The sequence below is a fragment of the Bidens hawaiensis genome, unplaced genomic scaffold (genome assembly GCF_021521415.1).
Source record: "Bidens hawaiensis isolate Kalapana, Puna unplaced genomic scaffold, B.hawaiensis_p1.1 tig00004192_1, whole genome shotgun sequence".
NCBI classification, from domain to species: Eukaryota; Viridiplantae; Streptophyta; class Magnoliopsida; order Asterales; family Asteraceae; genus Bidens; species Bidens hawaiensis.
In genome coordinates, this window is record NW_027491249.1 from 2,035,262 (window position 1) to 2,048,146 (window position 12,885).

A 12,885-nucleotide genomic window follows, 5' to 3' on the forward strand; every position below is an offset into this window, starting at 1 on the left:
CGAGTTGTTGCTTCCAGTGAGGTACCTTTCCAGATTTGCGTGCTGGCTCTCAACTCGGTTCGTCGTAGTTTCGCCGTAGTTTCGGCGTTCGTCGATCCAGCAGGCTACAAACTTGTGTTTATATGAATCCAGCCAGCTCTTGCTAATGTATTGCCATACCTCTAAAAAATAAAAGGAAACGTTATTAACATGTATGTTTAGGCTATTAAAAACTTTCAGGTGATACGAAGGACTCACCGGCTCTATCGTCCCGTATCAAATGACGCTCCATGTTGAGGCGACGGTGGTCGTACTCCTGAATCGTCGGCGACTGATACAGGACCTTCCACCAGTACGCAAAGTCTGTCCCCATTTCCGTGCTATATAGGCCCTTAAATTTTCTCCTTATATTCTCGGATATGTGCTACCTGCATAAATTTTTGGTGGCATTAAGGAAGACCGCGTCGCATGCGTTCATGAGGTCCTGGTCCGCATCAGTCAGGATCACGCGTGGCTCCATACAGTCGTAGAGCATTTGTTTAAGTTTCTCCAGAGCCCAGCCGAAGTTCCTCTGCCGTTCCCTGATCACAAACGCGGCGGCAATACAAAACGACTATGATGTCGAGGTCACACCGATAAACTGAACCAACGGCCAGTCGTACATGTTGGTGTTGTACGTCATGTCAACCATCAGCACCTCGGGGAACGCACGCCACATCTTATGCGACTTACTATGACAGAAGAAAATTTCCTCCGTCCTGTCGTCGGTATCACTCTCCCGGGTATAGAACGTGAAACCGTTGCCTGCGAGAAAGTTTTCCAGCGCCTGCATTGGATGAAATAAAACTTTGCTAAATATTACAAGCACGACAAGTACACATTAAAACTACAAGTGTTTTGAACTACCTTCATAGGAGTGTCGCCTAGTAGCCCATCCCTCTTAATCTTGGCGGTGTGGTTGTATATATCTTTTAATACAGGTTGCACACCGGGAAACTTTTCGCGGAGGGCTGCTTCAATTTCTTGCAGCTTCACACCGGCCCTATGTAAACTCTCAACCATATCCAGCTGGTCGGTGTTCATTTTTCTAAAAGACGCACACCCTTCCTCGAATTCAACGGGATCGTGGTTGTGAGTCTCGTTTACCACTTGAACCCTCCAACATGCACCCCTCGAGTCGTACCTGCCCAGGATCTTAAACGAACAACATTTTTTGATGCTGCCGGTATGTCTCACCGTCTCCTTTATTTTGGGTTCGCCTCCACGATTGCATGCAAGGTCCACGGTGTTTTTCCTTGACCGCTGGACCACAACAACAAACCCATGATCTCGTCTTCTAACTTTTACCCATTTCTCCAGCTCCTCGTGGCTCTCAAAAATCTGAAACAGTTTTACGCTAATTCTTAAGCCGTTTATTAAATAACATACAAACAAATAGTATTAACTTAAACAAAACACACGGTGTCTTACAGCATTTGTTTTATACGAAACCTTCACCTCGCGTATGTAGTCGTCATCGTACCCATCTTCGTTATTTGGGTTTGGCCCGGCATAATCATTTCGCCCGTGGTGCGATGAAGACTCGGTTCCATAAAACAAATCATTTGCTACTGGTGGCTGGTACGATGACGTAGCCTGACCTCCATAATCCAACCAGGCGACAGATGACGGGTACGAAAACTGTCTACCGTAATCCGACACGAAGTACTCCAACCATACATAAATTAGAAATTCAAACAACATAGCCAGTGGTAATAATTAATAAAAATAATAATACCTATAATAATATAAAATATAATATTTTAATAATAAATAAGAATATTAAAATAATAATAAGATAACCGTATATTTACAAAAAGACTGTATAACGAAACCTGGTTCAAGTTTGGCAAGCCCGGCGAGCCAGTGTTACCATAAAATTGTTCGGGCTGGGTATCATACCCGACATACTCCTAACAAAACGTAATGCAGCATGTGTTAGTAAAAAAAACTACCAAATTCATACTAAATAAATATATAACAAAACCTGGTTCAAGTCGGGTAACCACGACTTGCCAGGCTGATCGTTAGCGGCGTAACCCGAGTCCTCCTATGGAAATAAATGGTTAAACCAAGACATTCTGGGTATATATAGTACAAATGTTGTGTTGCTTTTTGTTGAACTATGAAACATACAACCAACAACGACATTTATAATAAAGAAAGGAAAGGAGGGGAGCTGGCCTCCAATAATTCAGCAACATCAAGACGCCGCGTATAGACCTATACGTGGCGTCTAAGGTACGAGTTGACAACCTAGCCCAGCTTTAGCAGGGCAGGTTGTAATCAGACTAAGACGTCGCGTATAGGTCTATACGTGACGTCTTATTCATAAAAAGACGCCGCAGAAAGGTCTATACACAGCCGATAGGGGAGCTTTTCTAGAAAAACCCACCCGCTTGTCTTGTTATGTTTTTTTTTTCTTTTCTTTTTTCTTTTTTTTTTTGCTATTTATAATAATTATTATTAATATTATTTTAATTATGAATAATATATTATTATTCACAATTCGGCAAAGCGTGTTCGGTAGCAGGCCTTATATGGGGAAATTGACATTGCAAAATGACCCTTCAATTTATTGGCTACTATCGTTATGGACATCTTGAATCAATTACGGTGATTACCTTGGGAAAAACTGACAGTGCCAAACGAACCCTTTCTTGGATGCTCTCGGTATCGGCACCTCAAATTCGCCTCTTCGATATCTTCAAACTCCAACGATCTTGACCTTCGGCCACCACCGGCAACCGTAGTTGTGTTCACTCAAACACATATCATTCGTCACTAAGCTTAAGCTTAGGCTTGTTATTAGTTTTATTTTTAGTTATGGGTATTCTAAGTTGGTCATGTTGCGTATATTAAAGAATTATCGGCGTATATATATACGTATACATATATAGTAGAGGTACGTTATAAGAATTCATTGCACCTACATAACCAGCACCAGATCGAGACGCTAGTTTGATGAGTTTCAATCTCTCGGATCTGCGGTATCCGTTAACGGCAGCGAGAACGTGAGCCCATACTTTGGACAGATAAGTGGAAATTCGGTCATTGCTCCAGCTCAACGAGCACCAGACTGAGATATTAGCCGGGACCTACCTGAACCGGTTGACACGTATGCTGACGTGGATTTAGGCTCCGTGCTGGCGCTGATATTAACACGTTTGCATAATACACAATGAAAGCACAAACTCAAACAACAATCCATACAATAGCAATTCTCTTCAACGACCAGTCAAACAAGAAGAAGAGAAAAATAACAAAGACAATTGCTATTGTATGGATTGTTGTTTGAGTTTGTGCTTTCATTGTGTATTATGCAAACGTGTCAACGAATGCTGTAAACAAATGTGTTAATATCCGGGTCAGCACCGAACCTAAACCCATGTCTGCATATGTGTCAACCGGTTCAGCTAAGTGCGAACTAATATCTCAATCTGGTGCTCGTTATGTTGGAGCAATGACCGAATTTCCACCTATCTGTCCAAAGTAGGGGCTCCAGTTCTCGCTGCCGTTAGCGGATCCGAGAGATTCAAACTCATCAAACTAGCGTCTCGATCTGGTGCTGGTTATCTCGACGCAATGAATTCTTATACCGCACATCTACTATATATATATATATATACGTATATATAAAAGCCGATAATTCTTTAATATACGCAACATGAACAACTTATAATACCCCCAACTAAAAGTAAAACTAATAACAAGCCTAAGCTTAAGCTTAGTGATAACTGATATGTGTTCGAGTGAACACAACTACGGTTGTCAGTGGTGACCGGCAGTCAAGACCGTTGGAGTTCGAAGAAATCGAAGAGCAAGATTTGAGATGTCGATAACGAAAGCAGCCAAGAAATTGAAAGTTCGTTTGGAAATGCCAGTTTTCCCAAGTAAGCCACTGTAACTGATTGAATATGCCCATAACGAAAGCAGCCAATAATTTAAAAGTTCATTTCGCACTGTCAATTTTCCCAAATAAGTCCTGCTACTAAACGCCCTTTATCGAATTTCCAATAATAATATGTTATTGATAATTAAATATTATTAATATTAATAATAATCATAAATAACATTAATAATAACAAAAGAAAAGAAAAGAAATAAAAAAAAAGGAAAAAAAAACCATAATAAGACAACACTGGTGGGCTTTTCTAGAAAAACTCACTAACATAACTATAATATAATACAATATAACATAATATAATATAATAATATTATACAATACGCTATACAAACGTACCTCCAAAAGTCTTGCGTCGCCGCCTAACCCCGGCATCTGACTCTCTGACGTACATCAGTTACCTAATAATAATAATATTTTAGTACTAATAATAATAGAAAACTAAATGCTTTAATACTAATAATTATATGTTTAGAATAAAAATAATAATAATATAATAATTAATATTTTAATAGTATTTTACTATAATTATTTTAATAATAATAAAAATATAATAATTTATATTTAGATAGTATTTAAATATTATTATTTTAATAATAATAATACTATTTTAATAAATACAATAATAGTATTTTATTTTACTAACAATAATATTTTCATAACAACAATATCTTAATAATAATATTAATATTTTAATAGTAATAATATAATAAAAATTTTAGCACTAACGGTAACAATACGGGAAATCTATTTTAAGTTTAGGAGGCCCGGCGAACTAGGGTTACCGTCAAACGGTCGGTGCCTAGACAAATTTCTAAAGTAAACCATTCACCAAATCTCTGTCCTAACATCTACAACTATGTCCTAACATGTAAAAAATAAAGATAACACGAAACTTGGTTTAACTCCAACTGACCGTTAGCGCCGTCCGGCATCTCCTCATCCGACTCCGGAAACATACATGGTTTAACTCCGACTGACCGTTACCCGTCCGGCATCTCCTCGTCCGACTCCGGAAACATATATGGTTGTTGGTGTGAGGGTGAGGGTTACGAAAAAAAAAATAAAGGAAAAAAGAAATGGTGGAGAGGGAGGGAGGGAGCCGGGCTCCAAAAATATACAAAAGTCAATACGCCGCGTATACCCTATACGCGGCCTATGACAGGCCAGGCTAGGATGTCAAATCGTACCTTAAAACACCGCGTATAGTCCTGTACGCGGCGCGTAGGGTGATGGTGGGGCGGTGTCCTGGCAGGACCCTAAAAAAAACCTAGCACACATTTTCAGCCTCCACTTTCTTCTCCTTCTTTTCTTCCTTCTTCTTCGTGAGTTTTCCGGCGCCGGAATTATTCACCGGAAATGCTATGTGGCCGCTCAGCTATGCTATTGGCCATAGAAACGTCTCAGAATCGTTTGTTGATCATCCCCATTTAACGGGGGTTCGTCTAGGAAACGTTTCCGGCACGTTTCCGTCCCCACGCCGTCCCCGGCTAAACGTTATTATGATTATGATGGATTTCTAAGCTTCAAAAGCATTTTGATGCTGCTGTCCTATTTCCACACGGTGAGTCTTCCAAGCTTAAAGGCAAACAAGAAAAAGTGGATCTATATAAAGCAATCTTAAAACATTATTAAAAAATTTAAAACATGTTTTTTTATCCCTAGTTCTAAAGATTTTCTAGTCAGATGATGGTAATATATAAGAAAATTTTGATAAAAATATGTTTTCTATTTCTAAAAAATAGGTGTTTGAGATTGCTTATTTAAAGTCCTTTTTAACTTATTCACTTTACAAAACAAAAAAAAATTAGCGGATGAGAAAAGTCAATAAGTTAATAAGGTGTTTAGTAAGGATAGTGGAGTATATTCTGACTTATTAACTTTTGACAAAAAGTTATAACGTGTGGCTAAAAATTACAGTTTAAACCCTCCCCGGACTGAACCGAATTGGAACCCAATTCAAACCACATGTTTGAAACTGGCCTGAACCAACCAAAACCGCCTCAAGCCGGTTTCGACCCAAAACATGTTTGGTGGTTTGTTAAATGCCTAAACATATATAAGTGTTGCCAATGATCAGAAAAACTGCATAAACTTTTAACAAATGTAATCTCAGATTTATGCATTAACGGTGCACAAAAAGCGCAATCCAAACCAATTTAAAATCCTTTCTGAACCGAATAGAATTTGAAACCGGTTTGAGTGAAACAGATTTGAAGCAATTCAAACCACCGGTTTGAAACTAACCCGAACCAGTCAAAAACGCTTCAAGCCGGTTTCGCCCAAAACAGGTTTCGGTTTGGTTACTTACCGGTTTTGATTTGTCTAACAGAGATCAATGCTTTTAAAATTTAACTGCACATAATTATTCATGTATATTAATATTATTTTTTTTAAATATCTGCAGGGAAAACAGGAACTTGATAAACCTGTATTTCTCTAACGCTGCGAAAATGATCAAGACGGACGGGGTTGTTAAAGTATCCAACAAAGTGCAAGGAAAGTATGATTTGCTAAAAATCAGGGAACTTGCAAATCAAAACGGGCTGATGGCTACAAAGGAACACAAGTTTAGACTCAAGGATTACCCGCCATACATCAACAAAAGGGGTCACGGACCGAAAGCCGACGAGACGTACCCGCTTGACCCTTCATCGTTGTTCTTTTTTGTCAAGAGAAACACAGGAACTTGATAAACCTGTATTTCTCTAATGCTGCCAAAATGATCAAGACGGATGGGGTTGTTAAAACATCCAACAAAGTGCAAAGAAAGTATGATTTGCTAGAAATCATGGAACTTGCAAATCAAAACGGATTGATGGCTATAAAAGAACACAAGTTTAGACTCAAGAATTACCCGCCATACATCAATAAAAGGGGTCAGCCGACGAGATGTACCCGCTTGACCCTTCATCGTTGTTCTTTTTTGTTAAGCATCCGATCTAGCAACTTTTGTATGGATATCCTGAGAATTTTTAAATTGACATTACTTAGAAGCATGCATTATTTTGAAAGATTTGAATATATGTTTACTGGAATTTGTGGTAGCAATTATTTCATGATTGTATACTTTGACCGAAAATATACATCATCATTAAAAAAAACACAATAACTTACAAACGAACTATTCGAAAATAGTTATTATTTTCTTTAAATACTAACTGACCCGATGTTATATTTAAAGTAGTTAATTAAAACTGTTTGAAATGATGGTCCAGACAAAAGGTGCTAAAGAATTTGAGCCAAAAAGTGTTAGTATTCTTTAAATACTAACTGTGTCCTTCATTAAAAACAACCAACAAAAACACTCTTGTTTATAAAGCATGTCTAGTCATAATAGTTACAAATACTTGAATATATTGTGAAACTAAAACAAAAATATAAACTACAATGTGCAAGAGATTAACTAACCTCTCTGCTGAACTCAATATGCGGTTCTGCTTCAAGGAATTGCTAATATTCATCGACTATATCAAGAACTAGGGCTGATGGGTGAAGCCTACTGTACTCCCGAATCTGCATAAAAACTATAATGAAATTAACAAACATCAATAAATGGAGAAATCGTAAGGGGTGTGTATGGTTCGGTTTGGATCATTCTCAGGCTAAAACAAACCACATTTTTGAAAACTGTTCTGTCTTGGTTATTACGGTTTGGGCTTTTCGTTTTGCCATTTGAAAATGAAAATTTGAGCCAAAAAGTAGGCCCAAAATAATGAAATGAAAATATATAAATCCTGTTCGGCTCAGTTTTTTTTAATGCATGCAAAACCAAAACTAAATCTAAATTCTATTTTTATAAGAAAACATATAACCAAGTCGGTTTTTGTTTCAATTTGACTTTTTGTGTTTCATAAACTGAAACACTCACCTCTTTCAATCAACCGACCATAGAACACACTAAAAACATTAATCCCAGTTGCACTTCGGATCTCATCCTTCATCACATTATCATTATCATCATATAATTCAACTGAAACGAAAACGGTAACATAGATAAAACATATAGTTTGTGAATGGTGGTTGATTTTAGTGAAAGATGTTTTTCACCGTCTGTTTTCTAACCGGCCCTTAATAACATGTTTTCCGAACCAAAGTATAAAAAGAGTTTGATAGTTAATAAACCGGTATCATGAAATTCCATTGTTGCCCAAACCGATATCATGAAAATCTATCAGGTGTGATAGGAGTTGACTAAGGGCCATAGTCAGGTGTATAATGGAAAGTCTAGACAATTATATATTATGCATAGCATGATTCATGAGCTCATCATGCATGGTGCGATATCTGTTAAGCTTGTAATATCTGAGTATAAATAACTCAACTCTTGTATGTATGCATACTTAAAGAACAAGTTTTTTAGGTTGTTTAACACAAAACAATGGGAGATCCAATTATTATAGAAGTTAAAATCCACTACATACATGAATTCATTACACAATTCAAAAAACAGTTAAAAGATCATCAATCGATGTTCGATATCATATCATAGTTCTTCCTAGACAAACGTTGCGAAGCTGATTCACGGAGACATGACAGTTGAGGCGTCTTTAGCCTGCTTGATCGCCTCACTGACACCGGAGATGGTGTAGCCACTTCTGCAGTTTTTCGTCTCTGTTCCAAATTAAAACATAAATAAACATCAGTTTCGGTTTACATATTGAGTGACATATTATAGATAAGGGATTAAAAATTTATCGTTACCGGTCTCTTGACTGTATGTGAATCTTTGGTTGACATTTCCATTCGAGAAGATATCGTTGATGAGATATTGCTAGTGATTTCTTCACCAAACACGAATTCGCCTAACAGCTCGACCGATGGAATACTATTATGAACATGGCTAATAATATCATTCTGTTGTAAAGATGCTTCCTTTGCTACAAACTGTTCTTCTTCTTTCAAAGATGGTTCTTTTGTAGAGGGTTTGACATTCTTGAATTCTTCTTTTACGACTTTCTTACGTCTTGAAACAAAAACGGCACCCAAAGATGTTAAAATCAGCATATGCCCAAGTAATACTGCAACTGTTAGATCAAAAGTTGTGAACTTGATCAACGAATCGTTCATTTTGATGTCGTCTAACTCGTCCTCCATTTCATTTGCAATCTCTATGTCATTTGTATCAGCAGCATCTTCTTCAATAACACCATCCACTGCTTCATCTTGGATGACATTCGAGTCACCATTTTCCGCTTCATCGGTTTGTGCCTTTTGATTAACATCATCAACTGCTGCTTCTTCGATGACATTCGAGTCATCATTTTCTGCTTCAATGGCATTCGAGTCATCATATTCTTCGTCATCCGAATTAACAACATCATCATCAGTTTTAACATTTTGCACCTCAACAAACTCTTCAATACTTTCGTCTTCAACGACATTCGAGTCATCAATTTCCGCTTCATCAGTTTGCGCATTTTGCACCTCAGCAAACTCGTCAACAGTTTCAAACACATCTTGTTTCAATCTTCCCACCAAGAAACCTGATTCCACAACCGGACCAAACCCAACTTCAGAAAAGTTTAAACCATAAACACGAGCACACCAATCCAAACTTTCCGAATCACTCGAACATTTCATCGAACATATGGCGTGCGCAGTTACAATAACCGCAACCACCGCCAACACAAACTTAAAAACACCCTTTAAACTAAACCATCCATCTTCATATTCCCCAAACTCATCTTCTTCATCACTCGCATCATCGTCTTCTTCAACCGATTCTTGTACCGAACAAGAATCCGTTGAATCTTCAACCGATTCTTGTACCAAACAAGAATCTTCAACCGCATCAAAACAAGTACCAATCTCAACCCGATCAACCCGACCCGCGTCATTTTCCCGTAAGTTGAACACCTTCCTACGCCTATCGGGATTATACCGCAAGTATTTCGGCCTCGGGGAAAGGTAATTCTTTACCGGATCATACGGCTGCAAGCTCGGTTCATAGGCCAAGTCAACCACACTAGACCCAAAACTGGATTCTTCTAGGGTTTCTGGGGTTTCATTCCTATCACCCAAGATTTTCCTTTTCGGGCCCGAAGCCTTAATCGAAGCTGATATTGTCGGATTCATGAAAGCGGGTAATTGTCTGGTTCTCGGGCTTTTTAACCTTGAACCCATTTCTGGATTTAACTTGTTTTCATTGTTTGCTGCAATTGTGATAATATTATTAATAATATTATTAGGGTTTTGTGAAAGAGAAGTGAATAAAGATTGTACCTTTAATTGGGGGTTTAATGGAAGCAGCAAGATTCTTCTTGTTATCCATAATAATCTTGAAAGTTGAAAGCTTTGATTTTGATTCAACAAGTTGAGTAATGAGATTGAAATTGTGAATTAAAATGTGACCGTTAGTATATTTGAATTACAGATTTTGAATTTTGGAATTCGACCGTTGTAGTGTATATGGATGGCTTTTTTGACTAGATACATTAATGGGCTGGGCTGTGATGTAATGGGCTTCTTATACGGTTTAAATGGGCTCATCTACAGCTAGGGCTGTTCACATGCCGAGCTGAACTGAGCGAAGACTTGCTCGTTGCTTGGCTCGTTTACAACCGGACCGAACCGAACGGCTGAAATTTGAACCGAGCGAAAAACGAAACAAGCCAAAATCGAATCGAGCATTTTTCGATCGAACATCGAACGATTTCGAGCATTTGTTTATTTCTTTTTCACTTTAAAATTTTAATAAGAAACAAGTTTGAAGGCTGTAAATAATATATTTTGTAAACAAATTAGTAGTGTTTAGACAAACGTATAATAGGTTGTAAATTTTTAGGAGAAAGAAGTTTGAAGTGAGATATAATTTACATGTAAACAAACTTTTAGTATTCTGAAAACTTAAATTGAACTAATAAAACTATAAAATTAACATAATAGAAAAAATTTAAAAGGGTTTAAAAATTTGTATACTTTTATTTTATGTGTGCTGTCTATATATTTATATATTTGTTCATATATAATTATATATAAAATAAATTAAAAATATTCGACCCGAACCGAACCAGGCGGATTGCTCGTTGCTTGGATCGTTTACAAACCGAACCGAGCAGAGCAAAAAAAACAAGCAAGCATTTTCCGATCAGTTTCCGAGTGAACGGCGAGCGGGTTATATATGGATGGCTTTTTGACTAGATACATTAATGGACTGGCTGTGATGTAATGGGCTTCATCTACGGTTTAAATGGGCTCATTTACAGGCTACAACAGTGAAGCAAATTATTTTTAACGGGATCATTTAGCACAGATATGGGGCTATGGGCCCAACTGTGAAGCAATGATTTTTAATCTAGATATACTGATACGGAGACTGTAAATGAACCGAACGTTCGACGAACTGTTGGTAAATGATTTGATGAGAAGTTCATTTGTTAAATGAATGAACATGAACAGGCGGTTATGTTCTTTCAATTGTGTTCCTAAGCGTCCTATGTTCATTAATGTTTGTTCATTATAGGCTTTTAATGCTTTTTTTTATGATTTTTCTAATCTAATACAAATTTAAGCAAATTTATTAACTATAAAATAAAATATATATATGAGTATTGTGTGATTAACTTATAATATTAACACGTGAATTTGAACCGCTCATGAACAAAATCATTTCCTTAATGAACGAACACAAGCAAGAATTTCCGCTCGGTTAGTTGTTTGTGAATCGTTTACTAGTACGATAAAAGCTTAACGAGCAAACATGAACAAAGCCTTGTTAGATATATTTTGAACCGGTATTGTTAAAAAGCTTTTAGTCAGAAACTACTAGAGGAATATTGTATTATAGTTTAAAATTATATAAAAAGAGAAATGGCTATATAACAATAGTAAATGTTCCTTATAGTTAAATATTTTTATATATTATTATACATCAATTCAAGTATTAAATATAAGTTTTTTAGATTGTTTATGTACTATAAAATTTAATAAAACAATTCAAAAAAAAAAAGAAAAAAAAAGTATCAATTACTTTAAACAAAACAAAATCTCGTTTAAAATTCCAACAAAACCAAAAGAACTAATGATAATCCAAGGTTATGTGACATAGATACAATTAGGTTCGGTGAATGTAAGTGACTTATTATTAAAAAATCCGAAGGTTGGTTCCATGTGGTTTGGAAGTGAACATGGCACATGAAAGTTAGTCTCCCAAAGTGGGGTTTTGGTGACGTCATAACCTTATCTAGACAATTTCTTGGTTACATCTTTCAATAACATGCCTCCCATTCGATTAGTGGTCCATTAGCGTATTATATGCAATATATACTGGAAGATAGACATGGGATCTATATTTAAGTTATAATAATTGGTTTAATTTGAATGTTTAATTGTAAATATTAATTAATCAAATAAAACGGAAAGTTGATCAGAAAATCAGACTGAAAATTAGCATTGACGGTTAATAATTTTTATTTTTTTAGATTAGTACCGAAGTGGTTAGCCATGGTAAGAATGCAGGCTTCAAATTTCAACCAATTCATTTTTTTAATATTGGTATCGTGTTTGCTAATTATCTAATATATACAAAAGAAAATGTTGGTGCCACTTGACCCTTATTGGGCCAACTGACGGAACCTCTTTTAGTCACGTAATTTTGTTTTTATTTTACTATAGCAAATGTAATGAAAAGCGACTAAATTTGTATAGATATATTGCTTTAAAGTTCGAGGCCGACAACATTCGGGTTTTACCAACGGCTGAGTTTCACCAACCGACGTCATCTCATTGGTGTAGCTCAGTTTTTATAATTTATTTGAGTTCTGGTACCATGACAAACGTTACTAAAACCTAGATGCCCTCTCGAACGCTCGGTTTTACCAACATTGCTTATATTGTAACAAATGCTGGCCGAACTTGCATCGACTCGCCATCGTAACGCTAGGGTTTTACCAACGCCTGGGTTTTGCCCGTTGAATAAACAAATTTGAATATTTTAATTTTTTATATGTTAGTTGGACGAA

At 36.6% G+C, this 12,885-nt stretch overlaps 2 protein-coding genes across 2 annotated transcripts; one reads left to right on the top strand and one right to left on the bottom strand.

Moving 5' to 3' along the window:
- Window positions 1–592: 592 nt before the first annotated feature.
- LOC143625702 (PKS-NRPS hybrid synthetase cheA-like) lies at window positions 593–1,062 on the bottom strand. The gene is made up of 2 exons (XM_077095970.1): window positions 886–1,062; window positions 593–805 (listed from the first exon to the last, which is right to left on the bottom strand). The coding sequence occupies exons 1-2, from the start codon at window positions 1,060–1,062 to the stop codon at window positions 593–595; spliced, it is 390 nt and encodes a 129-aa protein (XP_076952085.1).
- Window positions 1,063–5,001: 3,939 nt separating this feature from the next.
- LOC143625703 (uncharacterized protein At4g26485-like) lies at window positions 5,002–6,615 on the top strand. Its single transcript, XM_077095971.1, has 2 exons — window positions 5,002–5,087; window positions 6,330–6,615. Exons 1-2 carry the CDS (start codon window positions 5,002–5,004, stop codon window positions 6,613–6,615), a joined length of 372 nt encoding a protein of 123 aa, XP_076952086.1.
- Window positions 6,616–12,885: the final 6,270 nt, after the last annotated feature.

What these genes read in the sequence shown, in the direction of transcription:
- LOC143625703 (XM_077095971.1), top strand. Translation starts at nt 5,002, where the DNA reads ATGGTGGAGAGGGAGGGAGGGAGCCGGGCTCCAAAAATATACAAAAGT. An exon ending in CTATACGCGGCCTATGACAG is followed by an intron (nt 5,088 to 6,329) that starts GCCAGGCTAGGA and finishes AAATATCTGCAG; the next exon opens with GGAAAACAGGAACTTGATAA.
- LOC143625702 (XM_077095970.1), bottom strand. Translation starts at nt 1,062, where the DNA reads ATGAACACCGACCAGCTGGATATGGTTGAGAGTTTACATAGGGCCGGT. An exon ending in TAGGCGACACTCCTATGAAG is followed by an intron (nt 806 to 885) that starts GTAGTTCAAAAC and finishes CATCCAATGCAG; the next exon opens with GCGCTGGAAAACTTTCTCGC.